The 14,850-nt window shown below is 36.5% G+C and overlaps 1 protein-coding gene and 1 pseudogene across 2 annotated transcripts in view; one reads left to right on the top strand and one right to left on the bottom strand.

The window, feature by feature from the left end:
* The window catches only part of LOC149219956 (phosphatidylinositol-glycan biosynthesis class X-like protein), a 232,382-nt gene that overhangs the window by 97,819 nt on the left and 119,713 nt on the right, over positions 1 to 14,850 (bottom strand). For both annotated transcript variants that reach the window (XM_089384582.1, XM_089384583.1), the window contains exons 2-3: positions 6,091 to 6,342; positions 5,311 to 5,811 (exon numbers count right to left, since the gene is read on the bottom strand). In XM_089384582.1, coding sequence (XP_089240708.1) covers positions 5,311 to 5,811; positions 6,091 to 6,342 — 753 coding nt within the window. The remainder of the gene's footprint in view (positions 1 to 5,310; positions 5,812 to 6,090; positions 6,343 to 14,850) is intronic.
* On the top strand, positions 10,024 to 11,136 carry LOC149219957 (uncharacterized; annotated as a pseudogene).

The raw sequence follows: 14,850 nt of genomic DNA on the forward strand, positions 1-14,850 counted from the left end.
AAAACAACACACAATTTAAACATGGACCAATCTGGTTGCGTCTACAACATGCTGACAGCATTAATGATCAGTAATTTCTCAGAAGGAAACGACGTGAATTGTGGCTTTGTCACCAGTAAAAAAGCCTTCAAAATTATCTGCTACTTTCACTTCTGATTTTGAGCACTGAAATCAGTATGATCTTTGGCCAAACACTGCAAGCATTCCCAAAAGGTCATGATTCACAAGGAAATATAATATCATGGTCATGGTTGTCAATTGGATCTATCTACGGTGGTCGAGAGGAGATGTTATCCTCCTCATTCATGTTCAAATCCCATTTGTTATAAAATATGTATAATATATACCAGCAACTCCATTCTCTCCTATGGGTTGGAGGGTGGGACATATATATTTATATACCATGACTATGACTCGTATATATATATTTATGGAACTATGTGTCCCACCCTCCAAACCATATGAGAGAATGAAGTTGCTGGAGTGTGTGTGTGTGTGAGTGATAGTCATGAAGCAAATAAGCAAAAGTGAGTAAATTTAGAATGGTCCTAACAAGGTGGAAAAAGGGTTCTTCCATCAGTTGCCTAGGATGTCTGTACTCTCTCAATAGAGTTCTCTAGTGAAATGCACCCAGGTTCTCATTTGACAGCATAACTAGATGGCTACACATGTTATCAGCATAAAGAGTTATTTTGGCATTTGTGACATTATTGGAAAAACAGAAGGCTTCAAAATCCCATGATCAGTATTGCTGAAAAAGATTTGACAGTCTTCACAGTTAATCTCAAAGGAACTCCAACAGGACTTTGAGGTGCCTCGGAATGGTCATTGGGATAAATTCAGTTAATCTCCCTCTTCAGGAAAAAGACAGGCAAAGAAGGGTTTCCATAGATGGGGGAATTTGTGGGTCAAGGGCTCGAAAAGGCGGATGTCGTGCAGAGACACAGCAGACAGAAGCTTTTACAACACTTTGCAAAACTATACATCATACCATGTTTTTCTAAAATAAGACTATGTATGCAAGGACCCATTTGGAAGGACTGGAAAGATCTTATGGAAAACCCTTTTCAATCATAGAAACAAAGAGCTTAATGACAGGATTCAATCAAACTTCTGTACGGCAGATAAACTAAACAGAAAATGGGCAATTCAAGAAAATCAAGCCAAATGTGTTTAGGAGATCTCAACACATCTGAAAAGTGCATCATTCATTCATATCCCTTTGTGGAGGGCTGACTCAATAATTGCTTAGCAATTAAGAAGACCCCATCATATGGGCTACACAAATGGAAGATGTGTTACTTGCCAGAAAAGAGCAGTCGTATGTCACCTAGTGTGGGACTACATGGTAGCCCAAACCTTCTAGGGTTCATTGCCCATCATATGGAAGGAAGTTTAAGTTATCATCACGGATAAATGTATTGGTAGACAGGAAGGAGAAACCATATGGATATTATAAGCTTACTGAACATCTACTTCTTATGGCATCGATGTTGTTGACCATTTCTCAGTGGAGAACCTCAGGGAAGTGGCTAACTTTAAATCCAACTCAGGAATACAGCTTGCTGCTAGAATAGGAATATTTAGGAAAGATAATGATTCACTTGAAATTGGGGCCAGGGAAGATATGCTTGCCCTTCTTGACTGTATAAGAATGGGAAATCCCTTTGGAAAGAAATATAAGATTGTACAATGTCTTTTCTGTTGTGCATTAAGGGAATATAAGGTGCATTTAAAAAAAACAAAAACCAACAGCCTAAAAGCTGAGAATACATGCCCAACCAAACTTTAGCTTCAGCCATTCAATTTTAGACTTAAATAAGCAGCTTGCATTTCTCACATACAATATCACTTGTCAGGGACACTCGAAGACATTCTATGAAGAAATGGACCACTTGATCTCTGTGAGAGATTACTACAGTCGCATAAGTCCAAAAAAGTTCAAGGACTCATTGGTGACTTTTGGAAGATTATGTGTCAATAATTTCCATTCTCAATTTTGTCTTCTCAAAGGAATAACCTTGGCTGGACTGAGATTAACACAATGGGACCTCAGGACCTACATTAGTTTGGAGACGTTAGCTATGATTATGTAAAAATGTAATGTTCCCAATTTTTGTGAGTGCAAAATTCACTAGGGAGTTTTGCCAATTTTTGGTGATATTAAATAAAAAGGAGAAAAATATTATTTTGAGGGAGAAAAGTAGAAATTATTATTTTAATGGAGAATGGTGGAAACTAATATTTTATTGGAGAATGGAGGAAAATTATTATTTTATTGGAGAATGGTGGCAAAATAATATTTTATTGAGAAAGGAGGAAAATTATTATTTATTCAAAATGGCAGCAAAAAATCTCCTAGTGGAAATTGGGCCCCACCAATAAAATAATAGAAAAAAGGAGGATCTAAAAGCTAGAGGGAGGATCCATGAAAAATTATAAAAGGAAGGGGAACTCAATTGCAAATCATTCTATTCCTATCTATCTCTTGACATAGAAAAGAAGCTCAAGCGAGTTTCAAGTGAAACTCAAAGCTAATTTCAGTGGACTTCAAGTGCCACCCTATTTGGCTATTTGGGAAGATCACTTCAGGTCTTCCATTGGATTGATTTTAAGAAGTTTGTTTGAAGATCTAATCAAATTGTTGGCAGGAATTCTCTGACACTTTGGTTATTTGCAGGAGGTGGATTGCCATTATTTCTGAAGGGCCACGTTCTACCATTCTCAAGAGTTGAAAGGCCAAATCATATTGCTCACATAGCCTTCTCTGAGGGTTGAATTGCCTTTCCTTTGCAAAGGCCAAATTGATTTCATCAAAGGGGTCAAATTTGAAGTCATATCATTTTCCCAAGATCTCATTTTCCAGGAAAACCACCAAGGCCAAGTTGGATTTCATAGTGCCACTCGCTCAGCCAAAAACATCAAGGGTTAATTCCAAATTTATGTACCAAGAACAGCTCAGTCTCAGACTATTTGTGATTCTTGGAGCTGGGTTCTCAAGTACTTAAGGAGGCCGAATGGCTATGACTCGTAAGCATTTCCAGAATTTTGGTGGCAAGAGAGGGTCGATTTCCTTCTGCATATTGGGGCTGAGTTTGGCTCAAGAATTAAGGAGGCTGAATGCATTAGAAGGCAGCCAAATCACCCTAAGGAGGGACACCTACACACAGATCCAAGTCTAACATTAATGCCACAGTAGGAGCAGCGAATTATTGGCACAATACAGTGATCTTATATCAGTTTGGAGGAGGCCTAATTCCCACTACCTGAGGGTCGAGTTCATCTCACCATCAAGCCAAATTTTGTGTTTCCAAGGAGCAGAAAATGACAACACGAAGGCATAAGACTTCTGTAGTATCTCTGCTGTAGCAAAAATTACTTGTATTTGAGGGCTGAGATGGTTATATGTCTGCTATAATTAAACAACCAGGTTCCTCTATACCCTGCCTTGCATTCATGTCTTATGTGTTAGTTTTTGTAGCATTGGATGTGCTCTAGCCACGAAATTTGGTGGAGAGGCTACAATACATGAGAACTCCAAAATTCAGAAATCGTTTCTGGAAATTGCACCTAGAAGTGTCTCAATTGGATTATTAGCCGTTTTTTTAATATTTCCCAAGTCTAAACTTAGATAATATGGTTAATTAATCAATATTAATTGAGATAAGGTGAGAATCATCTAGAAACTCACACGGATAGACTCCAAGATGATCCTAGCCATTGATTAAGTTTTAATCTTGGTCGTTGGTGCTCCAACAGTGGATTATAAGAGGAAGTCGATGGGCACTTGGAGAAGACACTTCTGTAGTTCGATTTTCTTGGCAAATCGATTTCCAAAGAGAAGCAACAGTTGTCAGAGAGCCAGAGATCGAAGCAGGGTCAGTGAGGGGCAAGGACAGGGACAGTGATCCGGAGGAAGTTTTCCAGATCCGGAGAGGCAGCAGCAAGGGACCGAGTTATTCCCAGTGAAGCAGCACAGAGGACTGCGCAGTTGCTTCAGAAGCAATTCAATTTTGCTGGAGAGAAATTCATTTGCAGTTCCAAAGGTCGGGTAGAGGGTTTGGAGTGTCGGAGAAGCGATTTACTCAACAGAGATAGGCAGAACGAATTCATCAGAGACAGTTCTGAGACTAGACGTCATAGGGTATGCGCAGAGGCTAGCGCAGAGGGTCCAGGACGATGGATTTCTGAAGAGAAGTTGTGTCGGGATTGATTGTGGAGGAAGGGTAATTCCCTTAGATTATTTTGCCCAGATTTTCTTGTGGTTTGGATTGTCAGTTGGGCATCCATAGATTGTACTCAGATTTCACTGCTACATAATAAAATAAAACCCTCATCTACTGCACCATTTTTCCTGCATTGGAATTTTCCAAGGACATTTGTCCAAAAATAAGTGTCATATTTTTATGTGTGTGCTAATATTTTCTCAATTTCCAGCACTATTATTTCCATAGTATTTTATTTGTGAAGGTTGCAATGTGATTTATTTGATATTTGTTGTAGCAGATAAATTGTTAAAATAATTATTAATTAGAAAAATAAATTCCAATTGCTGCAATAGGATTCCAGTTTAGGAATTTTCAAATTATTGCTGTGTATGAATTGCACATTGGAACATATATATTTCAAGGTTTATATTTCAGAGAATTCAATGATTTTAGATGGCTGTAGTATCACATCGGTACCCATATGATTATTATTTCTGGATTGGGTTGTTTACCCAAGTCTTTGTTTGACACTGTTCATCAATACTAATGTGACAGGACAAGAAAGACACCTTCAGCAGCCTATTCACAAACTGTTTGACAACAGCACTCACTAGAAAACACAGTTATATTCATAAAACCCAGTGGTATTTTGGGTCATCTTCCAATTAGGAATATTACAAAAAAAATAAATACTGACCTTCCACATATTAAAACTAGATAAGAAAAATAAGCCTTCATTAAAAGTTTGCTTTTTCACAGTTGAAAACCAATTATCTGTTCAGTATTAGAAAATGAAAGTGACAACTTTGAAGATGTTTAGAAGTTTCTACGTTGTTTAAGAAGCAGTTAACTACCAAAGGAAGTGAAAACTGAAGCTATTGCTAACATCAGTTTCCAAGGAAGTAACTTGAGATATGTTAACATAAGATAATCACCAAGATGTATGCTCTCTAACCATTCTAGTATCTAAACAAAGTTCGAGAATGGGATACTTTATAATCACATCTATGCCTGTAAAGAAACCAATAAATCTGTTTCATTCAGACTATTACTTATGTAAAAGTAAGGTAGAGAAAGCACAAAAGAGGGAGAGAGATGTGACCATTGATTTAATTGGAGGATGCTGATGCCAAAGTCCTAACTTCTTGATAAGCATCTGTGGAAAAACAGTTCCTTTGTCATAGAACTGATCTGTATCTTCAGAATCCTGTGAATCCAAAGGAGAAAACTGGCAAAATTGTGACTTTTCAGGACCAGAAAACAGAAGCCCATGCCAGAATCCCTCTAAATTGTCAAATTGAGCTGATAAAGCTGTGATAGGAAAACCTGTGAAACTGTCAAATAGGGGCCGTGAAAACAGCTGATGTAAAGCATCACTTTCTTTTGAACTGGCCAACACTGTATCCAACAGAATAGTCGTATATTTTCGTGGGCCACTTTTGCAGTCCCCCTTAATAGACCCAAAAATATCTTTTAGAAGCATCTTTATAACAGTAACATTAGCCAGCTGCTTTTCCAGAACTTCATGTTTGCTTCCTTTAGGAAAATGTTTGCTACTAAGGCCAAAAGTTAGTTGAACTCCTAGAGGTCCCACACTATCTCCCTGTCATATACACAACTTGCGAACTTTAGTTTTGCAAAGATTTGAAGGGTCTAAAGCAACTCAAAACATGTAACCAGAAAATATAGAAAAAATAAAAGCCCAATATATATCTTTCGTAATTGTCTAACTTGGAACAAAACAATTGTCATCAGAAACGTCTACTGTCTAATATTGCTGACTGTGTTTAACAATTTGAAATATTTGGAAACAAAGCATCAACTGAAAGTCTCTTTTCAAAAATTAAAATCCTGAAACTTAAAACCATAAACAGAAACTTACAGGAATGACTGAGTTAACTACATCCAGTTTCAACCACTTAAAATACTCCAGAAATTGCTCAAATGATCCTCTTGCATTTATATTCGGTTCAGCTTGTAGATTGATGCAGTACCGTAAATCAGAGTTTTCAATTTCAGGATCCTGCCTTAGCATGCAAAGCTCCTCCTTTCTCACGCTCACTTTCCCAATGTGTTCGAGATCAGTGCCTCCTATCTCCAGTTCATCAGACACTTCTACATTGTTTTTCACTACCTGCAGAAATTAAGAGGGAAAAAGTGACATAACTTCATTGATGCCTGCCAAGAAATATTAATTAAACTTCACAAAGTATACGCCTTCACAAAGCTGTCATCCAATCCAAACACGAATAAGAGAAAAGAGAATTCCATGAAGGCAGCACAACGAATTAGGACTTAAAGTACCATAAAAAGATGCCAACCTGCTTAAGCATAATATATAGGAGAAATATGTAAACTGAATAATAGTGAATAAAATGAAAAGTTAAATATTTTGATAACATTCTTCTTCCATGCCATTTGTGTAATTTTAAAATGTTTTAACTGGAATCTATATAAGGAAATATCTAAGCTCCACACTTTGTCAATTTCACATCATTGCTAAAGCTAGCCTAAATGGAAATCAAAGCCATTGACATTTGTTTTAATAAACCGTTTAGCGAAAAAAAATGAAAAGTTAAATATTTTGATATCATTCTTCTTCCATGCCATCTGTGTGATTTTAAAATGTTTTAACTGGAATCTATATATAGGAAATATCTAAGCTACACATTTTCACATCATTGCTAAATCTGGACTAAATGAAATCAAGGCTATTGACAATTGTTTTAATAAACTGTTCGTATTGGTGCTGAAGATTCGCATTGTTAATGTCTATAGAAATATTAATTATTTGAAGTGAAACGAAACATATGACGCAACAGAAAAGCAACCTTTTAGTGTTAGTGAAACTATTGTTTTTCTAATCAATCATATGAAATCTAATAAAAAAAGAAAAGGGGGGTTTTTTTGGGGGTAAAATACTTATATTCATATAAATATATTTACATCAAGATAAACCAAAAGGCAGAAGGGTATATGTTGAAAAAAAGAGTGCAATGGATACAAACACTATTTCTGAACTATGGTAAATTGTAATTACTTATGAATATATATTATATTTCTTTTATCTTCATCAAGCAATGAATCACACTTCAGAAATTCAACCAATAACCATGAAAGGAAAGTAGAGATCAAAATTTGTGTGTAAAATAAATTAGCGAGTGATAAGTGAATATTTGAAATGAAAAGTTTCAAGTGTATTTTATACTCAAGATATACAAGAGACATGTCTCTTTGTAAATTAGATCACCTCTTTGTAAATTAAATTCTAGTAAGGTTTGCACATTTACATTTTTACTCATATTTGTTAAAGAGTTGAAGAACACGTAAACAATGGAGGGCAGTAACTCCTGGTAAGTATATTTATTGACATCTTGTTCCTATCACGTCTTCAATGCAAATCAGTGTTATCGGAATCGAACTGGTTCTGGTAAAACCGGCCTGTTTGAAGGAAAAACCGGTCCAAACCGGAAATGACCGGTTCGGTACCGAACCGGTCCAAACCGGTTCAGTCACTGGTTTTGCCGGTCCGCAGGTCCCACGGCCGCATGGCCAGGGAGTTAAAAAAATCAATTTTTTATTATTTTATTTATTGGTTTCTTTATTTTTTAAACCTAATCTACCCGCTCCCCCCTCTAAAGCTATTTAAACACCCCCACACCCTCTATTTTACTCACTATTCATTCGAGTCTCTTGCAGTTCTTGAGCTGAGTTCGGTGAGGAGAATTTGGAGAGTTTTTTGCAAGGTTGTTCTGAGGGAGATTTTTTGCAGATTTGAAGAGTTGATTGGAGTCTTGGAAAGTTGTTGGGTTGGAAGATTTTTGAGCTACTTCAAAGATTTATTTTTTCCCAGAGATCTTTGGGTTTTCTTCAATGGTTTTTGCAGTTGGTGGAAGCCTTTTTTTTTTTTTTTGGGGGGGGGGGGGCTGCTACATCACTGATTTTAAAGCTGATTTTCTCTAAAATATTTAGAGGGTAAATCAAGGAAATTTCTGCCCTTTTTTTGTTCTATTTTCTCCAAAAAACAACTATTTTTTTCTCATAAAAATTAAAAACCCTTGTGCTTTTATGCAAATTTGTAGGGGCTTCTCCAGAGCTGATTTTGGAGCTGATTTTCTTTAACAAATTAAGAGGGAAATTCAAGATGTTTTTTCCAACCATTAATGTTCTATTTCAGAATTTCATATTTGTAAGTTTTTGTTTGAAAACAAATTGTGGCTGTTATTTTCTTCTATTTTTTTCTAAAAAATTATTGTAATTTGCAGGGTTACTTTGAGAGATTTCTTTGGCAAATTTCTGAGGGGGATTTTGAAGCTAATTGGAGAGTTTATTTTCATATTGGTTGGGGCTTCTTCTCTTCTCAAAATTTACAGATCTTCTCCAAGTATTTCATTGTTTCTACTCTTTTATTTTTCTTTAAAAAAAAATTTCATAAAATTCTTTTCTTTTCTTTTCTTCACCATGGCCCCCGAAAACAAGAATGATCCAGTTTGGATTCACTGTCATTTAAATGAACAAGGTAAAAGTCTGCAACTATTGTGGGAAACAAGTTAAGGGTGAGAAGATCTATAGAATCAAAGAACATCTAGCACATTGGAGAGGGCAAGTGAAACGTCGTCAAAATGTTTTTGATGATCTCAAAGCAGAGATGCAAAGTTTAATTAAGCCTACAATGAAGAGAAGGCGAAAAACAATACTTAAAAAAGATATAGCCAAAAGTCAGAAGGATGATGCTATGTTTAGTGACCCTGATTTTGAAGAATATGTGTTCAGTTTTGAAGATTCCTCTAGTTTCCCTGCTAAAGTTGGAGAGGTTAGTTCAAGTGGTTTAAACTTGAAGAGGACAGTAGCCCGTAAAGGGATTAACTCCTTCTTTGTACCCCGCACCACCCCTGGTTCTCAACCAACCCTTGATGCTAAATGGAATAAAATAGAGGAGACTACATATGAATGCATTGCTAGATGGTGGTATGATGCAAACATGCCTTTTAATGCTACTAATTCTGCATATTATCAGCTCATGATGGATGCTATAGCTTCCTGTGGAGCAGGCTTCAAAGGCCCTAGCTTTCATGATATCAGGGGGCCACTTTTACAAAATGAAGTCCAAAGAATAGAAGAGTACCTTACAGAGTTCAAGCAATCATGGACCAAAACAGAATGCACAATTATGTTTGATGGATGGACTGATTGTAGATCTCGCACCATACTAAATTTCTTAATTGATTGTCCAAAAGGTACTATGTTTCTCAAATCTGTTGATGCCTCTGATCAGGGGAAGGATGCACAATTGCCATTTCTTCTTTTGGATGAAGTAGTTATGGAAGTAGACACTGAAAATGTTGTACAAGTTATCACAGATAATGCCTATAACTATGTTGCAGCGAGAAAGATGTTGGAGGAAAAACACCCCACCATTTGGTGGTCTCCATGTGCAGCCTATTGTTTAGACCTCATGCTTGAGGATATTGGCAAAATTGAGTGGGTGAAGAAGTGTGTGGAAGATGCAAAATCCATAACCAAGTACATCTACAACCACACATGGGTTTTGAACCTTATGACAAAGCACACAGCGGGTAAAGAGCTTGTTTGATCAGCCATCACACGATTTGCAACCAATTTCCTTTAATTGCAATCCCTTGTTCAACAAAAAGAAAACTTGAGGAAGATGTTTTCATGTGATTAATGGAATTCATCTCAGTGGAGCAAAAATGCAGAAGGGAAACAGATGGTTGACCAAGTATATGACAAAAGATTTTGGTCAAAAGCAAAAAAGATTGTGCTATTTAGTGAGCCTCTTGTCAGAGTTTTGTAGATGGTGGATAGTGATAAATTTGATACGTGCATTGTTTATGAGGCCGTGGATCAAACCAAGGAACAAATAAAGGCAACATATGGGGATAAAAGACAAAAGTACATTCCTCTATGGAGAATCATTGATGAAAGATGGAACAAACAACTCCATAGACCTTTACATGCAGTCGGCTACTACTTAAATCCAAGGTATGTAATTTTGGATTTCAATTCTCATTGCTTATAAGTTTTAATTTTTAGCTTTTAGCTTTTAGTTTTGTTGACTTGATGAATATGTTTATGTTTTATGAATTTTGAAGGTACCATTACATTACAAATTTTGAGGTTGATGGGGAGGTTTTAAGGGAATTGTATAAATGCATTGAGTGCATGGTCCTAGATTTCAAGACTCAATCGAATTCATAACAAGCTCTTGAATTTTAGAGAGTCTTGGTACCTTTGGAATTTCTATAGCTATAACAAATAGAGCAAAGAGTCCCCCAGGTAAAAACTGTTAAAATTTGCAAATTATTATATTAATAATTTACATTTTACTCATTGGATTTCAATTTGAATTTTGCAATTGTTGAGTCTAAGTTTCAACTTTCCACTTTCAAATTCATTTGTTAATACTTTTTTTCTTTCCACTCTTTTTGCAGCCTATTGGTGGCAACAATTTGGTAGTGGATGCTCTCAATTGTAACAATTTGCAATTAGAATTTTGAGCCAGACATGTAGTGCTTCAGGGTGTGAGCAGAATTGGAGTGTGTTTGAGCGTATACACACTAAGAAGAGGAACCGTTTGGAGCAAAAGTTGTTGAATGACATGGCTTTTGTTCAATACAACCTTAAGTTGAGGCGCAATCAATTGTTGAATAAAACCCCTGAAACAATCAACATTGTATTGGGTGACATTGATCCAACATCAGAATGGGTTGTGGAGAGTCAAGCACTGGCATTTGACAATGAAGACCTTTCTTGGTTGGACTTGGACCCACCTCCACAGGATGCAGAGGCAGATATATCAGAAGCACCAATAGCAGCTTCAAGGCCAGGGGAATCAAGCCATAATCCCATTGCAGACTTGGATGCTACTCATTCTTCAGATGAGAATGAGGAGGATGATGATGATTGATGATTTGATCATTGATTTGCTATCGCTGTAGCTTGTAGTATTGTAGGTTGTAATGTAATACTATGATCTAACATGTTATTTTGGACTACAAAGACCTTTTAGTCCTTGCTTCTTGATGTTGGTAACATTTTTGGTTCAACGATGTTTTGCACTAAGTGCTATTTTGGTTATATGCACTATTACTTGCTATATAAATGATAAATTTTGCATATTTGTGTATAAAACTGGTTTGGATTCATATGGATGTACATGAATATACCTGTTTTTTCTTTAAAATATGAATATTTTATGTGTTTTTGGTAAACCAGTTTTTTTTCCGATTCCGACCGATTCCCGGTCCACAAGGCTTTTCGGTTTGATGACCGGTTCAGTTCCAATAACATTGATGCCAATACTTGCTTAAACTATTGTGGGCAGTAACTAATGGTAAATATGTTATTTACGTGAGTATGAGATGTTTTCAAGGATTTTAATTTTAGGTGAATTTGTTGACTTCCTTTCTTTTAATTTGCTTTCTTCTAAATAAAAAATTAATTTTCTTTCGTGTTTTTACATAGTATTATAAATACATCAAGGATTATGAAGACCAACCATAGCTACATTCTTCACCACTTCCTCTTAGATAGGAATTTGTTGATTTCCTTTCTTTTAATTTTCTTTTTTCTAATTAAAAATTTAATTTTCTTTCGTGTTTCTACATAGTATTATAAATACATCAAGGATTATGAAGACCGACCATGGCTACATTCTTCAACAGTCCCTCTTAGCTAGGGAGGTATTCATAATGTCTAAAAATGTGTCAACTAATTGAAAAGTTTTCCAAGGAAAGATTAGATTCGCATCATTATCAAATCAATATCAACATTACCAACATCACAATCATCTACGTCAATCCTCTTGACCTATAATAATCATGGCATCCACTCAATACCTCTGGTACAACATTAATATCAACTAGTCACCATGATCCGATCAGCGCCTTAACCTCATGGTATCCAGACTAGTCCTTGTTCACAATCACATGACTAGTGCACATAGTCTAGGTGAAACTCCAAATGGCCTCAACCCAGGCCTGGATGCCAAAACACACTCTCTTTAGACAATGATCCAAGCAAGATGTTGGGAGGCTCCAACTAAATAGCCTGTTTCGGACTATTTTCTCTAATTTGGTCAAAGTACTTGACACAAGGATAAATCCTTGATTCTAGTCACAAATCTGACAGAGAGAGAATGTCAGTTTACCATACCATTCTTCCTAATTTTTGTCAATGTACTTGAAACAGGGATAATCTCGCTAATTCTGGTCACAGTTCATGACACAGGAAAATGTCTGCCCACCGGACAATTCTTCCTAATTATGGTCAATGTGCTTGACACAAGGATAACATCCCTAATTCTGGTCCCAACACAGGACACGGGAATAATCTTTGTCCATGAAACCATTCTTCCTAATTTTGATCAAATTGGCACTAGGATAATATCCCTAATTCTGTTCAAGTGACTCATTCTTCCTAATTTTGGTCAACTTGACACAGGGATAATATCCCTAATTCTGGTCAGGTGACACAGGAAGAATATCATCTCTCAGACCATTCTTCCTCATTCTGGTCAACTTGACACAAGGATGATATCCCTAATTCTGGTCAAGTGACACAGGAAGAATATCATCTCCCAAACCATACTTCTTAATTCTAGTCAACTTGATACAGGGATGATATCCTTAATTCTAGTCAAGTAACACAGGAAGAATATCATCTCTCAAACAATTCTTCCTAATTTTGGTCAACTTGACACAAGGATGATATCCCTAATTCTGGTCAGGTGACACAGGAAGAATATCATGTCTCAAACCGTTCTTCCTAATTCTTGTCAACTTGACACAGGGATGATATCCCTAATTTTGGTCAAGTGCACAGGAAGAATATCATGATGCAAGCAAAGTCACTACTCCCTCTTAGCCAAAGAGGCATGCTCCACAAGTCCCAACTTATCACTAAAAAACACAAATCTCCCTCTAGAAAGAGGTGTAGTCAAGACATCAGTTGTCTACTCATTAGTGGAGATGTACTGAAGCTTTTATGCTCCCTTCTGCACCATGTCACAAGTGTAGTGGCACTTGATACCAATGTGCTTCAACCTACCATGCAGCTTTCACTGTCACAAAATATCATGGTCAATTACAGCACCTGCTCGAACATTCAGGTAAACAATTTCCCGAAGCCAAACTACTTCACAACAAACTGCGCAAGCTGCCATATATTTAGCTTTAGTAGTACTAATTGCCCCAAAACACTGTTTCCTACTCATCCAAGAAACCATTTCTAAGCCCAATCAAAAACATACACCAAATGTACTCTTTCAATCGATAACACTTTCAGTCGAATCAGAGTCAGAGTATCCCAGCAGCCTAAGCTCATTGCCTGCCACATACTTCAAATGATAATTACCAGTACTACAAGAGTATCCAATGATCATACTTTGGCTTCATCTAATTTAATGTATTCACTGCAAAGAAAATATTCAGACCAAGTTCATTAAGAACCAATCAGCTACCTATCATCATCAAACTTTTACAAATAAGATTTCATCAAGCTTCATTAGTTCAAGATCACATTCAATGGCCAACTCCCTCTTAATTTGAGACATATTCTATTGTTATCATTTCGAGCTCCATTTTAAGGTAACATAAATTTTTCTATCTACCCCTTCTTTGGTATAGCATATCATAGTTGCTCCACATGAGTCCTTAAGGGACTTCTTAAATTATGAGATTTCTGTTAGTTTTTGTAGCATCAGATGGTGTTCTAGTCTCAAACTTTGTGGAGAGCCTAAAAGACAAGAGAATTCCAAAACCCAAAAATCGTTTTTGGAAATTCCACCAAGAGATATCTCAATTAATTAAAATTATTTGACCATCATTTAAATTTTTCCTAAGTCTAACTTAGGAAAATTGGTTAATTACTAGGAATTATTTGAGAAAGGTGAGAAACTCATTTAGACTCTAGGGAATCTATTTTGCCCTTTGATGTGATGTATGTGTCGGGGTTGAAGAAGAATTTAGTATCTATATCTGCCTTGGAGGACAAAGGAATGAGGGTTGTCTTCATCAATGGAAAAGTACTTACTTGGCCTATGGGATCCCCTCTGAGAGATGCTTTCACAATGGAGTCTAGATTTGATGGACTCTATAGAGTCACTGGAAGACCCATTCTAGTAATGATCCATGATACTAATCATCAAAGCGAACTGTGGCACCGAAGATTGGCTCATCTACATTATGAAGCTCTTCCGAAGTTGAAAAAGTTGGTCTCTGGGATCCCTAATGTTCAAGCTCAACATGATGGAGTATGTCCAAGATGTGCCAGTGGAAAGAAGACAAGGGGACCATTCCCCTCTAGCAAGAATAAGACTAATGACATCCTCCAACTCATTCATTCTGACATATGTGGACCAATGCCTATACATTCTCTTGGTGGCCATCTCTACTACATAACCTTCATCAATGATTTCTCAAGGAAGACATGGATATATTACTTGAAGCATAAGGATGAGGCCTTTGATATGTTCAAGGACTTCAAGGCTTTGATCGAAAATCAAACAGGGAAGAAAATTAAGGTCTTCAAGTTTGACAACAATGGAGAGTACATTTCAAATGAATTCATAGATTTTTGAAAGAAGGAAGGTATCAAGAAAGAGACTATTGTGCCCTATAAT

Source organism: Pinus tabuliformis, chromosome Q (genome assembly GCF_031772625.1).
Source record: "Pinus tabuliformis cultivar Carrire ecotype Pingquan chromosome Q, CPIR1, whole genome shotgun sequence".
Classification (NCBI taxonomy): domain Eukaryota; kingdom Viridiplantae; phylum Streptophyta; class Pinopsida; order Pinales; family Pinaceae; genus Pinus; species Pinus tabuliformis.